Raw genomic sequence first — 24,411 nt, forward strand, 5'->3', positions numbered from 1 at the left:
CCTGTGCATGTTCAACAGAGGAAGGGAACGAAATCTGTGAGAATGTTCAGGAACTAATGGGAGCATCTGAGCAAATTTTGGACTGCTAAGATCTGCACTATGTAAATAGTGACATAGTTGTAACTGTCCACAGTAACTCACTGAACTGTAGCTCTCATTTCCTTCTAACAACACAATTATAGATTTGGGCCTGAATGGTGGCTTGAGGGAGGCACTCAAATGAACAAAAAGCTCAGGAGCTTAATTTAGTTCCAAATCCAGGCTCAGCTCCCCTTCCAAGATTATATTTGATTCCCATGGAGTAAAGAGAAAGCTCAAGTGCAGAGCACACAAGGTGAAATACAGCAAGCCTACATCCCTTTTCCAGATTATGAAGCATGCCTTGCAGAGCAAATTCATCTCAAATTTCATCTCAGCATTTCTCCAAAGTGCAAATTCCGCATTTCTGGGATTCTTCAGCATCAGCACTGTGGCACTCGTGGTGTACATACAGATACATACACATTTCACCCACAGCTCCTCTGACTATTTTAGGCCTCTCACTCCCCTAATCAACAGTTGTCACACGCTCCTTCCTTTCCCATCTCTTGCCCTACCATAGCAAGCAAAGGTGTCCTCTGCAATTAAGTTCTGCACATAGATTTCTCAGCCTACTAGGTGGAGCAGCTCCAAAAGGGTATAAATTAGATACCCCTTGGACAAGCAGCAGCAGCTCAGAGGCATAACCCTAACATGGGAAACACTGGTGGCTGCAGTCATGTGTAGTGAAAAGTGTCTCAAGATCTATTTAGACTGTTTCCTCAGAAACCCATCCCACTATAAGCAGAAATAACAATTTGTGATGTGCTGGTAGCAGGATACAAACGGTATCTTTTATCTGCTTCTTCTACCAACCCAGCCTGTAATATCACCAACTGCTTCAGCTCCAGGTTCAGCACTACCAGAGGAAGAGTGGCCAACGTGGCCAATTCATTTCCCTCTCATTCCCAGTTTAAAGGACTTCTGTAGCTCTCTCCTGACACCATCCACATCTCTGAACTATCAATCCTCCTCCTTCCACCCCCCAAATGCTGAAGACATTGATTGACAATGTATTTTCCTCTAGTTGTCAAAGCACACCGCACCCTTGGAAAACATTGCCGGTGCTTCTGGGTGGGCAAGCAACAACCACCTGGCAATAATTATAAAATAGAAAGTAGCTGGTCGAGTATTAACAGTAAAAATGCTTTTCATAAGCAATAATGAAACAAACATGGGTTTCACCTGCTGGACAACTTATATTGTGATTTGGAGAAATCCTGTAAGTGATTGAAAAAAATGGTCAGTTAAGGAAAGAGCAAGAAATTGGAAACTAGTTATCTTGCAAGATGACGGAGAAAACATTTTTTGTTCCCATCAGACTAACAGCTCCCTCTCACATCTGCCACAGTGAGCGTCTACCTTCCTAACCCTTCTCACTCCTGCCTTGTGTCCCAAGTTTGCAGGCAGAGTTGCCAATCTCAGGCAAACAGCGTTGTTTAAGGTAATGCTTAATGCTGTAATGGTTATTTAAGGTTTCAATGTATTACATAGTTTTTGTCTTTGGTCCTCACCCTGCAACTCTGTTTTTAATTGGCAAGAAATTAGTTCTTCCCCAAGACAGTCTGTTTTGCCTGTGACACTAATTGATAAATCATCTCCGTATCTTTATCTCAACCCACAAGCTTTTCCGTCTTATTCTCTCCCCTCCTCCTGTTGAGGAGGAGGAGTAAGAGAGCAGCTGGGTGGGCACCTGGCAGCCAGCCAAGGTCAACCCACTGCAATAAAACACACCCAGAAAGAAAATCCTCAAAACACTTCTTAATGTGACAAATAAATGAGGATTTCAAATTGTGGGGAAAACCTGTCTTTACAATGATGAACCAAGAGAAAATTTGGAAAATATGAGATTTCTTCTGACTACAGTTATAAAGTGTTCTCTGTTCTTTTTAAGTATACCTCCTAAGCAAAAAAAAAAAGTATTATTTCATATAGCTAAGCTCAGTTATTAATCCCTTCAAATGCCTTGTCCAAAGACTGAAGCCATCTTTTCAAACAACTGACTCCCTACACTTTCCATTACCCATCCCATCATCCTGTATAAAGCAATACCAATGATGTTCCAATGTACCATAAAAATCACCCCCCGCTATTTCATGTGGCACCAGCCAAGTGAAGTCTCTATGATACACTTATCTGAATAGACCTGAAATTTGTGATAAATCATGCATGTAGACAAGTATTTATTTATGCGGCGATTTGATTTTCTAATGTTTCTTGCTTTCTTCCCTTTCATTATCTTCTGTCTTTGATCTCCTGAATCTCTTGCATCAATTTGCTATAGAAGACCACAAAAAGGCCCTTTCAATACAGTATACCAACTATTAAATAGAAGAAGTTATTTATATGAAAGGCAAAAAAAAGTAATTTTCCTTCTTAATCTCATAGCCCACATATTAGATGAAATGTAACACTTCATAGGGTAGGGGAAAAATCATGGTTTAATTACAACAATGTAGCATAAACACTTTAGTAGTCGATACCAGGATATTATTGTGAAGTCTAACTAAGCTTGAGTTCTCCACAGATACCGTAAACAGACACTCTAATTTCCCTAAATGATTGGCATTAAGAAGGTTTATACAAAGGCGGTCAGTTGTTTAATCTTTAAGATGTCATGACATGGTGAGACAAACACGCATACATCAGTAAGTACAGAGAAATGTTATGCTACATTTTGGACAGTTCAGAACTGAAAGTGCTTCACATCTATAGGATAAGAAATGGCTTCATCTCCTCATCCCTAAATGATGAGAGCAAAGAAATAACCTTTTAATAGGTTAAATAAACAGTGCCCCATTTATCCATGCTTATATAAAGTTTCCAACAATTCAGAAGGTCCATGGTGAAATTTACAATCTATATACAGTATAACAAATTGTCAAAGAAAAAAAGTTCAGATATTCCTTGGTTCCCAAAGCCTGAAGTTCGCTCTCTGCACTAGAGACAAAAGCTACCTACAATATTAGGTGGGGTTTTTTTTTCTTTTTCTTTTTTTTTTTTTAAATTAGTCATCCCAATCCACTTTGAATAAAATCAGTCCTTAAGTCTTGGTCATATTTGACAACTGCTTAATCCCAGTGTTTAAGGCATGTTCATTAGATGTCAGTATAGGGGTACTGTCAGAAATGATAATCATCACAGGTACTAAGAGTCAGCAAATTGACACAGCAACGCCACTCTTTACAATATAATGTAAAAAAAATTGTTATGATGGAAGTTGTTCCTGAGTTAAAATTTGCTAAATACTGCTAAGATCCATGTTTTCCTTTTATACTCCTTCCTCTGGAATGTCCTTTCACATATGCTCAGTTGAAAAATTAAAATTCACTCTGAAAATAGCCTGAATGTCAGAAAGTAAAAATGTTAGCAAAATTCTAATTATATCAGCATTCCCAAACCTAAATTTAGCCAAGATGCTATGAATTTGCAGGGTTTAGTATCACTTAGCTTTTAGCAAGAGTATTTTCTAAATATGAAGATAATGATAAATGTCAGTCCACATTTTTGTGCAACTGCAAACAACAGGACAAGATTTTGGTATCAAGAATTATCATAAATTTAAAGTTCTGTGAATATATATAAACTCTGATATTGTAGACATTTTTAGTTTTCTTATCCAGTCTGCTCCTTTAGAATTGAAGGAAGACATTTTTAAATTGTAGGAACACAAATTAAATACCTACAGATATATTCCGCTTTTTAAATCGGACAACTAATTGTCTATTCAGATTCTTAAGTATCCATTCCCACAGAACTGTTCCTCAAGTATGTAACCATTGACATTCTTTCCTATTTAAAAAAGCTGTTCTTGGCTGAGAAAAGTGGATAGCTTTAAAAATAGATATTTCATTAGATTCAAAATGTGCATGACAATTCCTACCACCCGAATCATCCTTGCTCCAAGCCACTGAAGTTCATGTAAACATTTGCTCAAGTCCGAGCATTAAATTTAACGGGAGTTAAAGGGCACTAGAAAATCAGGATGACAAAAGGTGTGACTCAGGTCTGTGCTATACCTGCACTTCTGACTGTCAACTGAAGAAAAACCCCTCAGAAAATTGCACTGTCTGGAGTTTGATCCAAAGTTTGCTGACATCAATGAAACACTTACAAACGAGCTTCAATGGGATTAGTATTTTAAGTGCTCCAACTGAAGCTCACCGTTTGCAGTGATGTAGCATCTCCTATTTTAAATACAAGAAAGGATTGCAGTAATTGCACCTATCACACTCGGCAATAAATGTTCATTTATGTATTTTCAAATGTGTCAGCAGTGCAAATTATGAATTACAGTGTGATTAAAAAAAAAATCTTATTTCCAGGTTTGTTTCCATTTAAATCCTAGTAGGACAGAAACCAGCAACACGCTGAGAAAACAGGGTGGGAAAGGAATGACTCTGTTTGGAATTCCCAGACTGTGGAAGCAGAGTCTTACATAGTGGTATAAAAACAAAGCTCTGAACGAAGTTTGGCCTAGCCCATGTGTCTTATGCACAAAGGTTAGCTAAAATTTAATTGTTGTGACCACAAAATATAAATAGCAACAATTTATTCACAAAATTCTGGATTAGATTGATTTTTTTGCTTTAACAAACTGTATGATCTATTAAATTATCAGCCAGCTGTATGTTTAAGCACAACAATAGAAAATGTAGTACGTAAACACCTAAAAATCACAGTCATAAAAAGCAGGCAAGTACATCAGTCTTTTGGTGGCCAAAGCACAACAGATTAGTCTGCCAAACAAGTGTACGTGAACGTAAATCATGGGCATTAGTTTTGTTAAAAATTGTTTCTACTGTCAATAAACAGTTTTCTGTATTTTAATACTGTTCTTAAAGAATTGTAAACTGTTTAAAAATGTATGCACAGACATAAATAACAGTAAAGGATTTAAATACAGTGGTCAATAGGAAAAATAGGTTTTTAAATTTGCATGTGTGGTGAGTGGGTAATTTGGAACAAATCCATAATTATCCACAAAGAACTCTGACCTTTCTTAGGTAAGACAGTACTGCCATCATTTCTAACACTTGTGACCATTATAATAACAAGAGAAAAAAAATAACATCAGCCCTGATACATCAATCACATATGCATTCAAAATTACAGATATTTACAAGAAAAATATATATTTAATTAAAAAGCCACTGAAAAACATGGACTTTTAGTCAGGTGCTGCACTTTCTGCAAAATGAGGTAATTTAGATGCAAACAAATTAAGTTTAGTAGAGTTCAGGATCCATGGTCTCCACACTTAAAGTACAGATTGCTTCAGTAAATGACTTGACTTTTCTATATGTTCAGAGCAAGAAATCACTAGATCCAGTTAAATCCTGTTTTGTAGTGCTCTTGATGCAACACTGACTAATGTCAGAAGGCTTCCCAGCTCAGTTTTACAACTGGTCTTTCAATAGAAAGAAGGGGAGGGGGGGAGCGAAAAAAATTAGTTATAAGTTGGTTTCATCCCAAGATGGATCATTCATGTTCTTTAGAACTTTTCTAACAAGCTTCTCCAAGTCCTTGCGAGCTCTTTGTTCTTCTTCTAGTGATTTCTTCATCTTTTTGTTATCCTGTTTAATAGAGACAGAAATATTAGTGTTTGGTTGGTTTTTTTATTTTTCTTTTTTGTAACAGATCTTTTCTGACCACACATATGCTGTCAATTACAAATTCTGAAGGCTCTTCTCAGTAAGATTGCTATTAGCTGTTCAAAAGCAAAGCCTTCTATTAAAATCTCACAAGTTACACGCGGTTACTTTACACAATGCAACAAACCCCACCAAATGGAAACTGAGCTATTTCCTATTTATACTTAGGGGTCCTTTATAATGCAAGTGCTAGTAGCAGATGGCCAATAATCTTGAATTCTTCTGCTCAAATCTGATCAATGAACAGTAGAATGTATTTGTTGTTAATGGAGAAGGGAAATGGAGCGGTAAGTAGAATAAATATCCCCCCTCAGAGCCTCCTGTGATTATAACTAGTTTCACAATCTCAGAAAAGCTTCTTAAAACGTAATGCAAATTAACTTGCTTCATTAGGAAAGTAAATAGTTGAAAGGAAGATCTTGAAAACCATTGTGTTATATAGAAGGTGTTCTGCGACTAAATTTTAAACCAGACAGATGACTACCAACAGTCTAAGGGGAGTCTGAATTTCAAGGAACACCACCACTCTGCGTGTATACTAACGAGTGAGTTAGTTCTCAATATTTAGCGCCATCAGTTAATATTGCAATACCATGAACAACAGGACCGTAAGGATGTCACTGACCAAACCACAGTAATGCTTACATTGTTTAATCCTGCACAGGCCAAAGTGGTGCTGGCAACAGTGGGGAAGCAACCAGAAGATAAGACAACATTATATTAAGGCCCCAAGACAACAAGTCTACAAGCGTTTAACAAACACAGGTCTGCAATCCAGGGGTCCCACTGGACTCCCATCAGCTGTCATTTACAGACATTTCTAGAAACAAGATGGGATCAACAGCTGCCACCTCATTAACTCCATTCCCTCCTCAAGTCTGTTGAGAAACTCAGAAATTTCATTCTTTTTTTGTAGGTACAGACTTAATTTATTTTCAGTTATTTATTTACTGCCAATTCAGGACTGTACTATTCAAGTGTAGTGCCTGGGGAGCAACAGCTATGAGTAACCTACGGAAGCTGCTATGGGAGGGATCCCACTTTGCGTGGTAACTCTACACCAACCAGTGCACACACTATATACTCCCAGTGAGCCTTTATCTATAAAGCCCTTGGTCACCTGGGACCTTCCCAGCTCAGAGACCATTTCGGCCACTTCTCCAGTTGGCAACATCACAGCAGCAGACCAATAAACGCTTCTAAGCTGAGATTCCTGATATACAAAAAAATGAACCCAGGCTTTGGAAGATGTGAGATTCTGAAGAGACCATCTATTTGGAAAGGCACCAGAAAAGAGAGCTGTTGCTTGAAGTTCAGGAGAAGGTTACTTTTTGTTTAGGGTCACACAAAGATCTGCAGGGCCTCAGTGAGGCAGCATGTTTATCCTTTGTACAAAAGCAGCCAGGCCACAGGAATATTAGTGCGTTATTATTGCTGCTTGTATTACGTGAATTGTATTTTTAAAAAGACTGTCAAATTTGCATCAAACCTGGGATACGCATGCTTTATATGTTGAAGACAGCAGAATTTAAATATTTAAGACATCAACTGTACTATTTCAAGGAACATGCATGACAACCTTAGAAACACTGGGCACGCTTACAGATGGGCAAAGAAATCGGATTCACGTTTATAGCCCAAAGCCTAAAGTAATTTGAATACAAAGCCATTTCACATTAACCCAAGAGATTTTATCCAACTTCTTGAGTCAGAACTGTTAAGGTCAGTTAGCAAATTCACACATTGGAGAGTGAGGATAATTCAATGCGTTTTCGCCTACACATTAAGCAATGACTACGTGCAGCAGCATTAACATGGTTTAAGCAGGCTGTGTACTGACAAGAAAAATATATTTTTGAACAACAACTTCTGAATACTTAAAACAAGCTTAAAACACCAGCTGTAACCCCCATACCAGGAACTCAGGTGAGGATCTTGCACAATTCCCACACGTGACAAAGCAGCACCCTAAGCTAACCTGAAGCCCTCATTAAAAAAAGGCCACATGACAAAGGACTCATCTCTGAAAATGAGAGGTTTTAAGAACTGATTCGTAAGAAGTGTTCAGGTTACTGACAGACCATTAATAAAGGCCTAAATAGATGCAGACGCTTGTACTACTAAAATTATACATTCTAGAGCAAATACTATTTCACAGTCTCTATAAGCTTGCTGGTGTTACAGCAGAACTGAATTTGCTTAACGCTTTCAACATTTCACAAGTTGTAACATCCAACAATAAATGAAACACAGCTTAATAAGTCACCTCAGAGAGAGGATACTTAATGCTGTTCTCAGAGGCTGGTGCTCCAAGGACCGATGACAACCACAAAAGAGGGTGCTTTTTGTCAAATTGGTATGTTTTACTTTTAAAAGTGAATCTAGTCCAAAATTAAAGTTCATTCCTGTCAAAGTGAATCAATTTACAAGCCGTATTTATTTTTATAATAAGCCTTCCATCTTTCCATTCTCCATGTTGCTATAAATGTAGCAAGTTACCAACCTGTCTTAACTCCTGTACTTCATCCTTTAATGCATATACTGTGTCAACAAGGCTTCTAAAATGAAAAAAGAAGATGATCTGTTACAACGGTTTTTAGATATACATGTCTAAATCTATTATTAGACAAAATTGTTAAATGAAATGCATTAAAAACAAACAAAAAAATACCCCACAGCTAACAGCTAATTTCAAACTTGTGTTGAAAAAAATTGACTCTCATCCTGATTTATATTCAGTAAGGCAAGGACCTGTTACCAGCTTCTGTGACAGGATACACCTCTCAAGTACATATGGACCTATACCGGCTTCTGTATTACAGCTTTCTGTAACAGAACCGTATTTATTCCAACATACACCTTACCAAAAAAATAGAATGACGCCACACACTAACTAGAAAGATGACACCAATTTAATATTGAAATCCTACAGCACTTGGAAAAAACGTTTACAAGTGAAACATATAACTTCTTGGCACGGAAGGAGTAAGTTGCATAGCATATACAAAGAAACCAGACTACAAGCATTTAAATGAAGGCCAGCTGCACTTAAAGGACTGGCAGCATACTCCAAACAGCTCTGTTCCCTACTACAAATATCATACACACACTATAATGGGAGACGGGAAGAGGAAGAAGAGTGCAAAGTTTACTGGTTTAATCCATCATTTAAATGTTCTCTTACTTCTCTTCTATAACAGTCTGACCATTACTTTTAGTTTCTTCTACAATAATTTTTTCTTCTTCTGGAAGCAGGACTTGAGGAGCTGATTCTTTACGGGAACCTGTTGTAAAAATAAATTACAAAATGAACAACTCACAAATATTGCTGGGGCATTTTAAAGATTATTATTTCATTCATTGCATGATACACCTGCATGACCAACATATATCACATTCCATTTCCCCCTTCCCTGCACACACACAAGTTACTGACACATTTTTTACATTTGAAACCACAGCCTTACAACAACAAAAAAATTGACATTTCTATCTGCTGCTGACATAGCTCTTGTGTCATCGATGGGGATGCTACATCGTTCAATGAACAGTGCACGTTCAACTATCAGTAAAAGCTATACAAAGTCACCAGAGCTGACTCAGAAAAAGCTAGATGTGTTGAAGTAACAGTGATTTAAGCCTCAGGGACAGATTCTGATCTCACACTGATACAAATCCAAGAAACAATTCCACTCTAAACCAATTACTCTATCAGTAAGGAGCAGAACAGTGGTATCAAATGATACAGTGATGGAAGGAAAAAAAAAAGTTAAAACCCCTTTCCCCTGAAACACTATAAAAAACACAATCGTATGTGTGCGCACACACACACACTTACAGATAGCCTTTTAGTCCTATAATAAATTCCTACCAAATGAAAAACATACTTTGTATTTAATAGATGTTTTTAAAAGCACTTAATGGTTTGACAATAAAAACTCAAAATGTTCCAACATCTTCAAAACATTTTCCACAATCATTGCAATTTATAACATCAAGATAATACATATAGATTCTAAAAAAGTAGCTCTGAATAGAAAAATCTACAGCTCAGAGTTGTGCATCCATTCATACATACATAAAGTATGTATTCTAGAAGTGTTTTTTAATTAGGCTGCAACAAATTACAAGCTTTTTTTTTTTTTAAAGGCGGCCTGTAAATAAATTGCTGTCTAAGCATTTGTTCAGAATTCAAACACAGCAGATAAGGCATTAAAGTTCTTGCATATTTTAACCAAGATATCAGTTCTAACACACAAGGTACACTTGCCTACCAATTCATTGTAATGAACTTTCATTAACCAGGAATGTCTTAAGTCTAGTACAGTTTCAACTGATAACTAGGTACTACAAGGTGCATGCCCGTCAGGAGAAATTAGTTAGCTCTTGCTGAACAGCTGCTTTGTGGTAACAATGCTTTTCTTTTATGGTTCATGATAAAATACATAATCTAAACACACAAAAAATGAAAAAAAATCAAGCTCATCGAAAAATACTAACTTCCCTAACAGCTGCACTCTTGAATTCTGAACAATGAGCTTATAAGGACCGTAGTTTAGCAGTACGTGTTAAGCTACTGAAACTATTTTAGCAAACAATGACAAATGTCCTTTAATGAAGAAAACGGTTTCCTTAAGCTGACAGTAAAGATCTACTGTATCAGTACGTGATGGTCAAAATTTTATGGAATTAAGATCACTGCACATTTGAGAACAGAATCTCATCCTTGAAAGCTCCAAGTTCTTCATCTTACAGAGAGAAGAAATCTTTTAAGGGTTAATACCCATCCACTCCCACTTATTTTCCAGGGAATGAACAACCTGTAAAACAAGCACATCCAAACTCTGTATGGAGCTCAAGGACATTTCCCTGTTTGCGCTGTCAATCTCTAATTGTAAAAAGTTGTCTTATGTTTATTTCAGTTAATTGGTTACTGCTCGCCTTATTATAGCCCAGGAGGTAACAAAGAACACTGAGCTCGATGTTATTTTAGTAATTAGTTGGCACCAGCTGCTACCAGATCACTACATTTTGGGTCTCTGTACCAATGTGGAGCACCTCAGCCCTGCACACGCTGAGGGAGACACTGACCAAAGGGAGAGAACTACCACGTGTTTCTTGACCATGACTCCCTTCAACCACATTGTATTTAGCTCTGTATAGGAGCTGCACCCAATTGTCTGCCTGGTCAGAGTAACATGGGTCCTTGCAAAGCAGGAGTAGACAGCTTTAAAAAAAAATGTCCCAGCTGTACAGTTATATACACACATGCATGTAAAACAGATGTCTACACCAGCATATCTTGATGTATGTACAGCATAGCACAGTAAACACTTAATACTACTGAGACACAGAATGCAGTTTCATTAAAAACAAAATGTTCACCAACATTATACACACAAGGAGACCACACAGTACACATACACGCTTACACGATGCAAAACTGTTGCTGTGAACACTGACCTTCCTGTGTCACAAAACATTAACTACCATGGAATTCAGGACATCACAAGTTTCGCTCTCGCCTTCATTGCTCTGATACCCTCGGTCATGCAACTTTTTTATTTGTATCTCAGAACCCTCACTGCTCTTACAGCTTGTACTTATGCAAAAAAAACCAAGAAAAAACACAACGCCCCTCTCCCCCCTTCCTCCTTTATTTTGGTTTGCTTTTTGAGAGTTTTGGCAGGATTTTTTTTTTCTTTGTTGTGGATTTTTTTTCCTAAACCCCACAAGCACTTGCTAAGTATCAAAAGGTACAAACACACAGCACATCTATCCTGCAGCAAAGGACCCTATCATCAAATGAGTACGTGCACAGTAACATCAGACTTGATGTTCTAAAGGCAAAATGAAGCTACTTCACTGCCCTGCTTTTCCGCACCATTTATGCCAGAAGCTCTTCTTCTTTAAGATGCATTTTCTGGCAATTATGTGTTTAGAATGGACTTCAAGCAGAGTCACCTCATTACTGGCACTTGGCAATATTCCCTAAATTGTGCCTTGTGCCTCCACCAGGTTCTCTATGTGACCATTTCTCTCCAGAAAAGTTTACAACCCACAGCTTTAGGACATCAAGAGAGGGTTGTGTTATGGCACAGCGGGGATTTCATGCAGAGTTGTACTAAAAGGACGGTCCAGGAAGTTGCTGCATCTTAGAGAATCCTAAGCACCTCTTTGGGATGTATTCCACATTTTCATGAAGTAGTGCAGAAAAATCAAAAGTTACTTCAGCTTGCCATATCTGCCATTCCTCAATCCTAAATGTGCAAGTTTCGTGCTGAATTTTATGAAGAGACACTACTCAGTCTCGTTCCAAGTCAAACAAGCCAAAAGACAATGTTTAAATTGACCTCCAACAACTCTGGCTCTAAATTACCTTGAGACAATACAACCAAAAGTACTAGTTTAAAAAAAAAAAAAAAAAGATGGACAGCCCCCACACACCCACAGCTTTACAAAACAGGGTTTCATTTTGTATTCTTTTCCTTTTTTCCGAGGTATTGAGGGAAGTAAGGTGGATGGGAGAAGAAAGGATGTTTGGCAAACCCAGTTAACTTCCAGATTCACAAACAAATGTTAAGGCTGAGTAAGTTGCCATAACTTTTCAATGGGGATCTCCTAAATCCAGGGTCTTGGAAGAATGACCTTACTGTTTAGAACTCTGTTACATATTTAAGGCAAAACAGCTGACTACTATGATCCAGATTCAAAGTTTCCATCAATTAAATTCCACCAAGAAAATAAAGGTATGTATTCAGTATTAGTATGTCCCAGCCCTACAGTGGAAAATAAAGAATTACAATGCTTTTTGCCAATACCATACCCTAAATCATAGGTTTAGCAAGTTTAGCCTCCAGAGTAAGGCAAGTAATAACATAGCCCACCTGGCCTTCAGACCAGGGCTAGAGACCTTAGCAATACCCACTATGTAATGTGGTGCAACACCTGACATATAAGAACAGGCCTGTGGGTGAGAGCCCCCTGCTTCTAGTTTTCAGTGTCTGATCCCCTTTCCAGCCTAATCAATCAACCACATCAGCAAGCAGTTCTGAGCATTTCTAGAAAAAAAGGAAAGCTGAAACCTGTTTGGATATTTATGCGGCTGAAAGATTTCATGACAGAAGTTCACTTTATACCTGTCTGAAACTGGTAGAGCATCACTCCTAGCCCTGGAGTACGATCTTAACACCAAAACGGGAAGAAACTAGGGCGCAGACTGAGGTCTTGACACCAAAATGGGAAGAAACTAGAGTGCAAACTGAATGCCACAGAGGCTCTCAGTGATGTCTGTTTGCAAGCATAACTGCACAACCCCAGCCTTTTATTCACTCTCCTCAAGAGGGAGCGTGACATCTTAAAAAATGGTTGATATAGTACCATGCTGGTTCCTGACAGAAGCCAAGCTTCAGAAGGAGCTGTACTGGTAATCAGTCTGGTCCTTCATTCTGAATCTTTTAGCAGGCACACGTGGAAGAAAGTCCAGAAGTTCTGCACAGATCTTAAGACACCAGGCAGATGGGAAGGAAGAGAAGAAGGGGGATGAAATTCAGATACCTTTTCACTTTAACCAGATATTAAGTCTCCGCCTATGTTCAGAGACCTTCTCTGTCCAGGAACCATTTAAGCCAACAGTAAAATGGAGGTGGGTATTCACATCACCTACTTTTAAGTAGCTAACCTCAGGGCCTCAGTTAAAAGCCAGCTCTCCCCAGTCAATCAAGAACAGGGTTCCTTCCTCCAGCTGGCTGTTTAGAGAAGGCTCAACCCAGGTACTTTCACACTGATAATCTACAAAGTTTGCCTTCTTCCAGCGACTATGAAGGTCGTAATTAAAGCTACGAAAGTTAGACCTGTGGTGATGGTGGTTAACTTTCAAAAATGCACGGCATTATTTGAGGCCATTAGCAATGATTCAGTTTTTAAGTATTGCTGTTTTCTTCACTTTTTCCACACCTTTATCGTGATTAGGAGAGGTAAGAAGGGGAAGAAGGCACAATAAAGGTCAAAAATTAGAAACAGTACCTGTAAATATATAATTATGTTTTTCACCAACTTTACTAGGCTCTCTTCATAAGCTAAGCAACTCTTTGAAATTATTTGCTTGAGTTTCAAAGACAGAAGTCTGAATTGCCACTAAAAGACAAATATGTGCATACACAACTGTTTAGATCTACCATTAGCCACCGGTATGTACAGACATGTAAATTTCCTGGAGAAGCAAATGTTGGACAAAAAATAATTACTACTTGTCATTTAAAACGTTCAGTATTTCATTGCATTAGTTATATTGAAGATGTTAAAGTGGATGAGCAGACCTGCCAAATTAACCTTCTCTTCCTCAATGAATTTTTGATGAAGTCCTAAAATGAAGAATCCTAAAAATGGTGCTCCCAGACTCTGCGTGCATTGAGATTTGAGCATTGGGAAAAAAAAAAAAATCCTTCATGCTACAGATCTGCCGAAGTCAAAGGGGAGCCCTTTAATATCTTCTACAGATTACAAATCAGAATCCAAACATCAGGCCAAACTTAAGTTTACTGTATGAAATACACCTTTTTTTGCAAAGTCTTGGGAGTATCAAAAAAGTTTTGGCATGAAGTGGTTTTTTGTTTTGTTTTTTAACTAATAGTGATACACAAATAGGAAAAAAACCCACATGACTCAGATGACAGATCTATGCAGTTTACAGCAAAATGTTTTGACAAGTAAAATGAAAATAATTAAAGTGGACTGAAACACATACAACTCCATATGTAAGTCTTAGTCATATAAGAACAGAATGAAGAGTTTGAAAGACAGATACACCATCTGAAGAAGTGCGATATTTCTAAGACAGCATTTGGAAAGAGCTATCCCACTAAACTTCCTATATTTCACTAACCAATGCAGAAACTTCCAACCAGAGGGCTGTAGGGCTAAAACTAGAGTTGCTACAATCATAGCAAAAATGTTATGACCGTTTAATAGAAGTAGGCAATTACTTTGTTTATTCTGATGTAAACTTTTTAGTATGTATATTAGGTTATTGTTTTATTTAAATTCACTCAAATACGAGCATCTTTTAAGTAGAAACACTAAAGATAACTCTTGTTTTAAAGAGAAAAATGTTGTAATATTAAATCTTGAAAATATGTAAGGTTACAGAAACCAATATCATATTCATAAATTTTTTCTCTGGTAACAGGACCTGCAGAAGTAGTTTTTAGATTGTTCCAATAATTCAGCTTGTGCTTTTACTGAGAATACACCAATTCAAAAAATGAAAAAAAGAAAATAAAATCAATTAAGGGGAGAGGGAGGCAACAGAAGAACATTCTATAGATGGCAGCATCTCTGAATAGTTATTTTTAAAAAAAGAGGATACAGAAGGATACATACTTCACGTTACATTGAACTTCTTGTAGTTGTCAACTACATTAAACAAAAGATTACACACTTATGTCAAAAAAGCTCTTTCACTTCAGCATTTGATTCCTCCGGGAAGAAGGGAGGGAGAGAAAGGAGGCATGGGGAGAAGAGGGAATTAAGTGTTAACTTACAACTTATGCTGTCCTTTCCCCCTGTGTAATAATTGAATATTAAAGTCACAGTCTAGCAAATGCAAAATTTATTTCAACTGTACATAACAGATGTCCTTTTTATATAAAACAAAACACTTAATTGATATATGCAACCACAAACAATATGCATACTGTACAGTACAATGTAACATTCAGATATACATCCATTTTGTATTTTCAAAAGGCAGTCACCTACTAAAGATGGCTTCTCCCATTCACAAATGAAGTGCACAATATATATTTTTTTTCCTATGTTTTACGCCACTATATACACATTACTGTGTTTTGGCAAGATTATGCAAAACACCCAATTAATATTGGTTGATTTCAATTTATGGCAAATACTAATTTATGGAAACACTGCGTAAGCCATGGGAAGAGGGGCTGACAATGGCTTGAACCTACCTTCTAATTCAGATTCTCCATCCTTCCAGTGTATTTGTAACTGTACACATATAATTTACAGAATTGCATAAACATAAGGTACTATTATTACCATGACTAAAGTTCCACAAAAATAGAAACACTGAACCTTTGGACGGAATACCACCATTTCCACATTTGCTTTTTTTCTTTTTTAAGCATGTTGCATTAATACTCCTGATCAGTTCACAATAGCTTATGGCCTGTAACACTGAAGACATGGAATGATTTTAAATGTGCGGTGACATTAATATGAGAGCTCCTAATTATGATAACAGTTAATTACTTAAATGCTACAATAATTAATGGTGGTAAACTGTCAAAGCTTTGGTGCATAGAAAGTCAATAAAATCTTCGGATCTGGATAACAAAACATTCTGTGTGATAAGGAAAGTTCAAGTGCAACAACTGTATTTCAAACTCATATTTACACTATATAACATGAAACAGACATAAAGGAATTATTGTTTATCCAATGCAGAAAACATTATTCAACTAGAACACCACAGCTTAAGAAACAGGAAAAAAAGATCCATACTTTCCATATATGTTAAAAAACCAAAAACTGACTGAAAGGAAGAGGGGAGTGAAGTGGGTTACAAATGCGCTGTGGAATGGTATGGAGCACACGTACTTATCTCATTTCTCTAAGCAACACTCCTCCACTTTGAAAAAAGTTCAATATACACAAGTTCCTGGTCATTACGTTAATATAAGACTACTAGTAAAATGTACCCCTGAAAACCCTCCTCGGTAAGCACTGCTGCTTTTGTTAGTCAGATTTTTGAATGCCAGTAACAGTGAGAGACGATAAACCAGATGATCAAAAAAGACTGAATGCAAATCTGCAGATGTGAACTGCTTTGAAAAAGCTTCTCCACGCTGACCACCTTCTGGAATCATGCACGTCTAGCAATTACTAACTTTCTGATCATGTAACCTGCAGAAAGGTATTGATTATCTTTTAAACAGTGTGATGAAGTTCCCAGGCGGCAGTTAATTGCATCATGATTATTCTGAACATGTTCATAGAGTAATACCTGAACGCTGGATAACATGCTTACTTGAAAAGGGGTAAGGGAATTGCATCTGGGGACCCTACTGAAAATGAGAACTGTTTCTGTCCTTTCATCACATGCTTTCCCTAATGCTAACGAGATTTAGAAAACATGTCATTTTTGTTTTGATGCCAATTACGTTATCCACAAGACAGAACACACACACTTCACCCCAGCAGTGCCCCAGGTGCAGGTTCGAGACCTTCAGCTGTGCACAGCATGTCACAGTTCTCTGAAAAGCCAACACGACTGTAAGTGAAGAGCTGTTGCTGAAAACAAACCTGCTTGTGAGAGAAGTTACAAGACACAATAAAATCTGTCACGGACATGCTCCAAACAGTACAACCCAAAAGCCAAGCATTCTATTATTCAGAACTTCAAACAAGCCAATGTGATCGCAGTTGTACCTAGAGTTTCAGATGCTGAACACTCAAGCCTCCATCAGAGGAACCATTTTCACCTTGTCTTTTCAAGAAGAACGGTCAATTCAGAGTTGTCAGCTGTGTGTTTTAACAGGCAAATAAACATCTAGACCCTGCTTTCTGCCACGCTACTGCATACAGTAAAGTGACAGTATGACCATAGGTAACATGAGATTATCAAAACACTGCATGTAATGAGCATGGACTGCCAGGTTTTCATGACAACTGCCAGACTGGGGTGGGGGGAGAGCAGTGCGGTCCTTTGTATAAATGTCTAAGCAATGAAAAAAAGACAGCAGTATAAAACCAGAAATTTTTATGGATTAGCAAATGCTCTTCCAAACAAATGGGCCAGATACGTGAATATCTGAATGATTTTTACAGCTTTTGTACTGCTTATTTTTAAGCTGCACTTTTCTTACTCTACCACCTTTGCATTTTGTTAGTAATATGTAGAAAATCCAACCACTACCACTAAGGTATTTCCATATTGCTGACACTCAGCTCACAAACCAGTACGGTTTCAGTACAAAATACAAAAATGTGCTGTATCCAAAATAAAAAAAAAAGAAAAAAGGACCTGTTGCTACACTGACCAAGTCAAAAGAAAAAAAACAACAAACAACATTCAGAGCTACAAATTAACATCTGTCAGTTAAAAAAAAAACCTCAAGAAATATCATCCTTAACAGGATATACACTTTTTAGAATGACTTATTTGTACGTGTATTGAATTGGCAATAGAGCCTTCCACCAGGTATAACTGAAGTTTCAGAAGCTCCCTCAGAAGTTGTTAAAATATCACATTAAAGAGACAAGGAACAGCAAGAAAACATCTAAGAAAAGCAGGCTGTGATACAACAAGCATTTGTTAAGAAAAAGCTCAGAAGTGCATTAGTTCTGGTGAGAGATATATGAGCAACAGCTCTTACGAGATGTAGACCCCATTCTGTAACTATGGGCTGTCCATATACTGTCATAGTCAGAGTCTTCTGAGAGGTCTGAAGGCTCCAAACGAGAAAGACTACTGCGACGACCCAAGGAGTCTAGACTTGATTGGTCATCATCAGCCAAGACGTGATTATGCATCAGGTCAGTGCCTTGCCATGCTAAGGATGTATAGGTGAAATGAAATGGTGGATGTGGATAGGCAGAGGTGGGATGAGGAGGAGAACGTAAGGAATAGCCACAACCAAACACATGAAATAAAAGCAAAAAGGTGATGGGAAGAGAAGGAAAAGAGAAAATATTGTTAAAAAGGCACCAAAGTGGTTGTTTTTTTGTTTTTGTTTTTTTTTTTTTTTTAATTTGTTTGGGGTTTAGGTATAAATTACACTCAGCATGTAATAACATTTGAACTGTTACCATACAATTTTGAAGTGTTTTTTAAGCTTCTAAGCAGCCTCAGTTGAGAATTTTGAATAACCAAAATCTTGTTTGAAAGTAGATTTTTTGGAAGAGGGAGTTAGGTTCTTTTGAAGTATGGAGTCAGTTCTGGTCTGCGGGGATTTGACTGGGGACAGAGCAATAAACACAGTACACCAGCATGATCCAGCACTGATGTGAAAAGCAACAGCCCCTTCCCCACCACACATCTGTACCTCCATCCTTTCCCTCCCTTGCAATGACAGTCATTTCTACAGCTGCTTGGTGAGACAGGTCAGGGAACAGTTTCAGATGAAAACTAACCCTACAAAAGATTCTTTTTCAAGCAGGTAATTTCCCGACCAGCTCACAACACAGCCACAGAAGTGCTTGTGTCACCACTGTAAAGAGGAAAATGCAGGGGGAAAAAGCAAAGGTTCTCATGCAGAGCAGGGCTGCTGACTTTCTAAATCAGCAGCAGCATCTTGCACCCACTCAAGGGGACTGCCAAAGTACAGCTTTTCTGTGCCTGTACCCCTTGTTATTTGTTTAACCATGTAGTAAATTAACTCACAGAATAACAGGGCCAAGAGCCTAACAGCAACACAGTCTGGTCCATTCCAACCCCTCACACACCTCTTCCTATATGCCTCTATCTGAATCTGTCTTCCCAATTAAATACTTTAAGATGTCTAGGGTAGTTTATCAAACAGCTAAAGACAATTTCTCTTTTTTTTTTTAAGGCCTGGCAATATCCAAGGACTAAAACCATGTAAGTGGCCATGCTATAAGCCACCATACACACGATATTGCAAAAGATTTTAAGCCTTCATTTGGAGCAGAAATGCAAAATAAAATCCATATATAAGCAGCAGGAGAAAGTGAAACTCTGTTACTTTTATTTGCATGTCTCCCCAAATTAAAGCCCACATCTTCCCCACCCAAACAACTGAAAAAAGTTGCTCTGCTACCTTTAATGCCACTCCCTACCAGTTCGCACTGGTGCATAGCTCTGCTGAATTGACATTGCCAAAAGCAGCACCCCTTGGGCTTTGGATTAAGGTGCAGGAAGGAGAATTGCCAAGTGAATGCTGTGAGGGACAGGCAGAATATTAACACGGAGGTAAGAAAGGAGGATGTGAAAAAGGGGCATACTTCACAGGTGACAGGCAACTCTTTCATTCTATTCTTCTACACTGACTACTGCTCCCACAGAAGCAATTCCAGCATGATTGGGTTTTTTCCCCCATTTCCAATTCCAGTCTACAAATGGATCTTCTGAAACCTGAAGTCTTAGATGACAATGCTATTCTTTCCAAACAAAGCAGCCGTGTGCTTAATCAATAAAAAGATTATTTCTTGCTGCAATTAAGAGCAAATAAAAGCTGCTGACTTCTGATGTATGCAATGATACCCACAGCACTATGTATATTTCTTAAATATACATAGAAAGGAAAAAAAATAGGCAAAAAAGCGAAACAAAAATCATATCCATTTTATATCTGCACACACACACACACTACTGTGCAAGTGCAAATGTTTCCCCAACCATTTCTTGTCACATTATCCTTGGAAATAATCAACAGATCAGTCAAGACATTTAAAGAGCAATCATCTCATTTAATTTTGTTTGGAACAACAGCATATCTTCAGAATTCTGAACACATTCATTTCCTTTTATCCAATTAAACACACTACTGTTATGACTGTAGGGTTATAAAATAGATTAATATTAATAAAAATTATGTAATAGTATCTAATTTATGAAATTGACAATTTTATCACCTTGGAGACCTACAGTTCATCAAGACAGAAGAATTAAAATGAAGGTTTTTGCTGTTACTTCAAAAGTTTCTACAGTCTAATACAAGGGCCATATTCCCATTTTGAAGCACATACGAATACAAAGTAGCTGGATTTTTTCAAGGTGATAATAATAAGCGAACACGTATTAGGAAAATCCATGAACTAAGGTTGCAACTGCATTTTGAGACTTCTCAACTGTCAGCATAAAGTGCTTTTGCTTGGAAGCAAAACAGGCACAGAGCGCTGTGGGTAGCAGTAACAGTGATTAATACCGCAAATTTAAACAGCTTTAGTGAACAAGGAGTAAGTTATAATGTCCACTCTTCTAGTTCCTGACAAGAGCAAAACCAGACAAGTATCAGGTTCGTTACACTGTGTTCCAAGGATCCCTGAATTAAATCGGTATTCAATAGTGCAAAAACTGTGCAAATCAGAACAAACGCAACAGCATTTTCTCCTTCCTTGTAGTAAATGGAACACATGCTGGCGGACTCCCCTGCTTTGCGCAATGGTTTACTTACAATACAGAGGAACTCCACATGGCAACCTTGATTTGGATTAAATGAAGTAGGACCCCAGAAGCACGTTACAGGTTTTCAATAAGCTAGGTATTGATCTGAGAAACTAAAAATGGCTTTAAGCAACACACAGATCCGAGAACAATTTCTCCTGAAATTGTGAGATGGGATTAAAATTTGTAATTCGTACTAAAAACAACTAGTGGCAATAAAAAGAGAAATTTTTATAGGTCTAGGTTACTTTTCCATAGCGGAAGTCTTTGCTGAACAGAACAAGACAAAAAATACACTCCTCCAAAATTATGACTTGCTCTTCATTCCTCCTCACTACTTACCAGCTTCTTGAAATTTATCAAAAAGCATACTGATCAACTGTCATATTCAGTTCCGACACCTCTCATTCATTGGCGAAGGTTTTGTGCAATTTTAAACCGTGACAAGTAGTCACTTTTGTTTTGGGGTTTTTTTTTTTGGTTAGTTGGTGGGTTGTTTTTTTTTTAAATACTAAAAGAATTACAGTCTCTAACCATGGACCTTGGCGCCCAGTACTTTAACACTCAGCACTGATATTAAGCCAGAAACAGGTTATTATTTCTTCCAGGTCCAGCTTGCTACTTGCAAAGACACCTCTCTCTCTTTGCAAACTATCTAATTTGTGGTTTAGTTAGCCATTTCAGTATTTTCTAACTTACTTGAATTTAGTGTTTGACGTGTTTTGGCACTTGTGCAATATGCTTCAATGACTTTAAGAATTTGAGCATCTTCTTCTAAAGCAGCTGTACCTAGAATCAATGGGAAAAATATAATTTTAAACATGGTTATGTTTCTTAACACAGAAAAGCCTTTGTAAATCACTACGTTTCAGTTGAGACCAAAGTTCAGCCTAATCAACCCTTTAAAATTCTCTTTATCATCCCATTTTAAAAATCAAACTTCAATGAGCAAAAGTAACAGTTTAAAAAGACAAAATACTATATTGAAATGCTTGGAAAAAAACCCAAGTCAGAGCAATTATCCGCACATTCAAGAAATTTTATAAGCATCTGAAGTTGCACAGAACATGTTCTGAAGTGTGATCACTCTGGTTCTAAACCAAACAGCCATTAAACTGAAAAAAACCTGTATACCCCAGTTATTAAATACGTTATTTCATTATTTAAACAAAGTAATCAAGGAACAGAATATTAATTCACAGAAATCTTGAAAACTTTTGGGTTTTGTATCTATATCCCATTTACCCCTTTTAACAGCACTATTGAAAATTAAACTCAGAATTAACATAATAATAAATGCCAGTACAATTTCAGTCCAGTGTGCAGTTGGAAAGATGTCACTATCACGAAGTATATCTGTGAAAAGTGGAGTAACTGAACTTCTCAGACTTTAAAGTAGAAACAGCACTACTGGGGAAAAAAAAAATCTAACTATTCAAGATTAACATGGCAAAATTTTCCTAAAGGTAGAGCTCCACAGCAAATCATCTCCTTGGGGAATTCAGTAAAAATGCTGTCAAATTTTTCGCTTGCAACAGAGTGAAATTCCAGTCAAACTGAAATCTAGAGGTACCTCTACCATTAGTTTAGATGGAACCAGGAGTCTAAATGTAGGGCAAGATGATTTGTTGTTTTAAAAGCATTTTTCCTGTTTTCCTCCCTGCAAAGCTTGAGGAAAAAAAACTAGTCTCAAAGATTTTCTGCTGCATGAATCTGAACTGCCTTCAACATCAAAAGGTAGTAGTATTCTCTGTCAGCCGATGCATCCTGTTAGTTTTTGTGATTTATTATCACCAGAACAAAGCCAACTGTCCAAACATTTGTCAGGATCAGCTGACAAGCTAACTATTGAAGAAACTATCTTGACCCGATATAGTTTCCCCACAGTTTAAGAGACGCAGGTACTCCAAAGTACAGGTTATTTCTCTTTCAAGGCAGGAAAAATAACAGGATTTCGTTGTGGTTAGAATGCAGCACTATATTATTACAGTAGCAGGACAAATATTTCACTTCTGAAATGAGTATTGTGAGGACACTCAGTTGAAATACCTTACTTATTTTGGTTTGTCTGTTATAATGCTAATTTGACATAGCAGTTCTCGAAACATAGCCCGTAAATCCCTGGGATTCCAGAGAAGATAAGTAATAAAACCCAAACTTAAGCTTTAAGTTCGATAGAAGTTCCTTGGTGGAAAACTTTTACAGCTCCACAAGCTGGAAGAGGTTTAAGGAGCACTAACATGTAACAGAAGCTTCCAATTACTGACACAAAGCCTGGGGGGGGGGGGGGGGGGGGGGGGGGAGGAGGAGGAGATGAATACCAAGAATCAGTATTTCTGTAACACTGACTTAAAGCCACCAAAAATCCCTTTTATTGAAAGTTATCTCCTACATACAAAATACTGAAAGGTGTTAATTTAATCAGCAATAAAGCAATGTATTTGCAAGCTATAGAGCCCCTCCTTCCCCCAAAAAATAACTCATCTCCTCTCACTAAGTGTTCTTTAATAATTTCTAAATCTGCAAGTTGACAGCTTTATCACTGTCATTACAACTACTGAATCTCGATCCTCCAACATCTGAAATGATACTGTATTGCCGTACTTTCATTTTTCCTAAACAGATACCTTTCTGTAAGGACATAAAACATCCTGAACTAAAATATCCGCTTGCCCGCCCACAAACACAGGATTGTTCTATTCACTACCTTAACCTTTGCCATACGAAATTCACACCAGACTCAGAAGGACCTCTACCTTCGACAAACCAACAGTGCCCTGAGGAAAAGCTTTTTCTCTCCAACCCTACATAAATCAGTGAGAGACTGTTCATGATAACACACTTCATGCATTAAACACTCAAGGCACAGTCTCCATCTTAAAAAGCCCATGAGCAAAGGACAGACACAGAGAAGCAAAAGTTGCAGTAAAAGAATCTGTCCTTCATATTAAATACCCTGTCTTTTATTGACAAAAGTAATTGGATTATTCATTCACACGAATTTGTAAGGAAAAATTAGAGTGACACTGACAACTAAATGAATATTGTGTTTGCTTGATAACATTAATGTTCCCTCCACCCCAAATTACCCCAACATCCAGATTTTGACCCTTCTGTTTTTCTATACGTTCATCAATCTCTCTTGGTTCAGTGCTGTTCTTCAGGCTTCAAGCAGTCTAAAGCTCTGCAATTTATCTGGACACAGACACTAGCAAATGACCTTATTTCTGGGAGATTAGAGCAGACCGTTCGATCTTAGAAAGAACGGCCGTGGAAGCAACTAGTCTTCGAACCAGCAGCAATACCCAGCTTTCCAACACCCAGCCCAGCAGAAGCTCCTACCAGGATTGATTTAAGAACATAGCTACTAAGTATTCTGCAAAAGTGGGATAGTATCTTCAAATTGCTGTTTACAGTATTAAAAGACAGGTTTACCTTACTGAACTTTACAAGGCTCTATAGTCAACCTCACTTCCCTCTCTAGCGAACAGATAGAAATAGGCACTTCACAAGCATACATCCACTGTAGTC

General features: G+C 37.6%; 1 protein-coding gene across 5 annotated transcripts in view; it reads right to left on the reverse strand.

Moving 5' to 3' along the window:
* Positions 1-2,244: 2,244 nt before the first annotated feature.
* The window catches only part of ARHGEF7 (Rho guanine nucleotide exchange factor 7), a 129,066-nt gene continuing 106,899 nt past the window's right edge, over positions 2,245-24,411 (reverse strand). For 4 of the 5 annotated variants that reach the window (XM_076360892.1, XM_076360912.1, XM_076360904.1 and 1 more), the window contains 5 exons: positions 21,580-21,669; positions 18,131-18,307; positions 8,917-9,016; positions 8,236-8,290; positions 2,245-5,654 (listed from right to left, as the gene is read on the reverse strand). In XM_076360892.1, coding sequence (XP_076217007.1) covers positions 5,532-5,654; positions 8,236-8,290; positions 8,917-9,016; positions 18,131-18,307; positions 21,580-21,669 — 545 coding nt within the window. In that variant the 3' untranslated portion in view covers positions 2,245-5,531. The remainder of the gene's footprint in view (positions 5,655-8,235; positions 8,291-8,916; positions 9,017-18,130; positions 18,308-21,579; positions 21,670-24,411) is intronic. The other variant, XM_076360895.1, reaches the window with a different exon arrangement.

Source organism: Aptenodytes patagonicus, chromosome 1 (assembly GCF_965638725.1).
Source record: "Aptenodytes patagonicus chromosome 1, bAptPat1.pri.cur, whole genome shotgun sequence".
NCBI classification, from domain to species: Eukaryota; Metazoa; Chordata; class Aves; order Sphenisciformes; family Spheniscidae; genus Aptenodytes; species Aptenodytes patagonicus.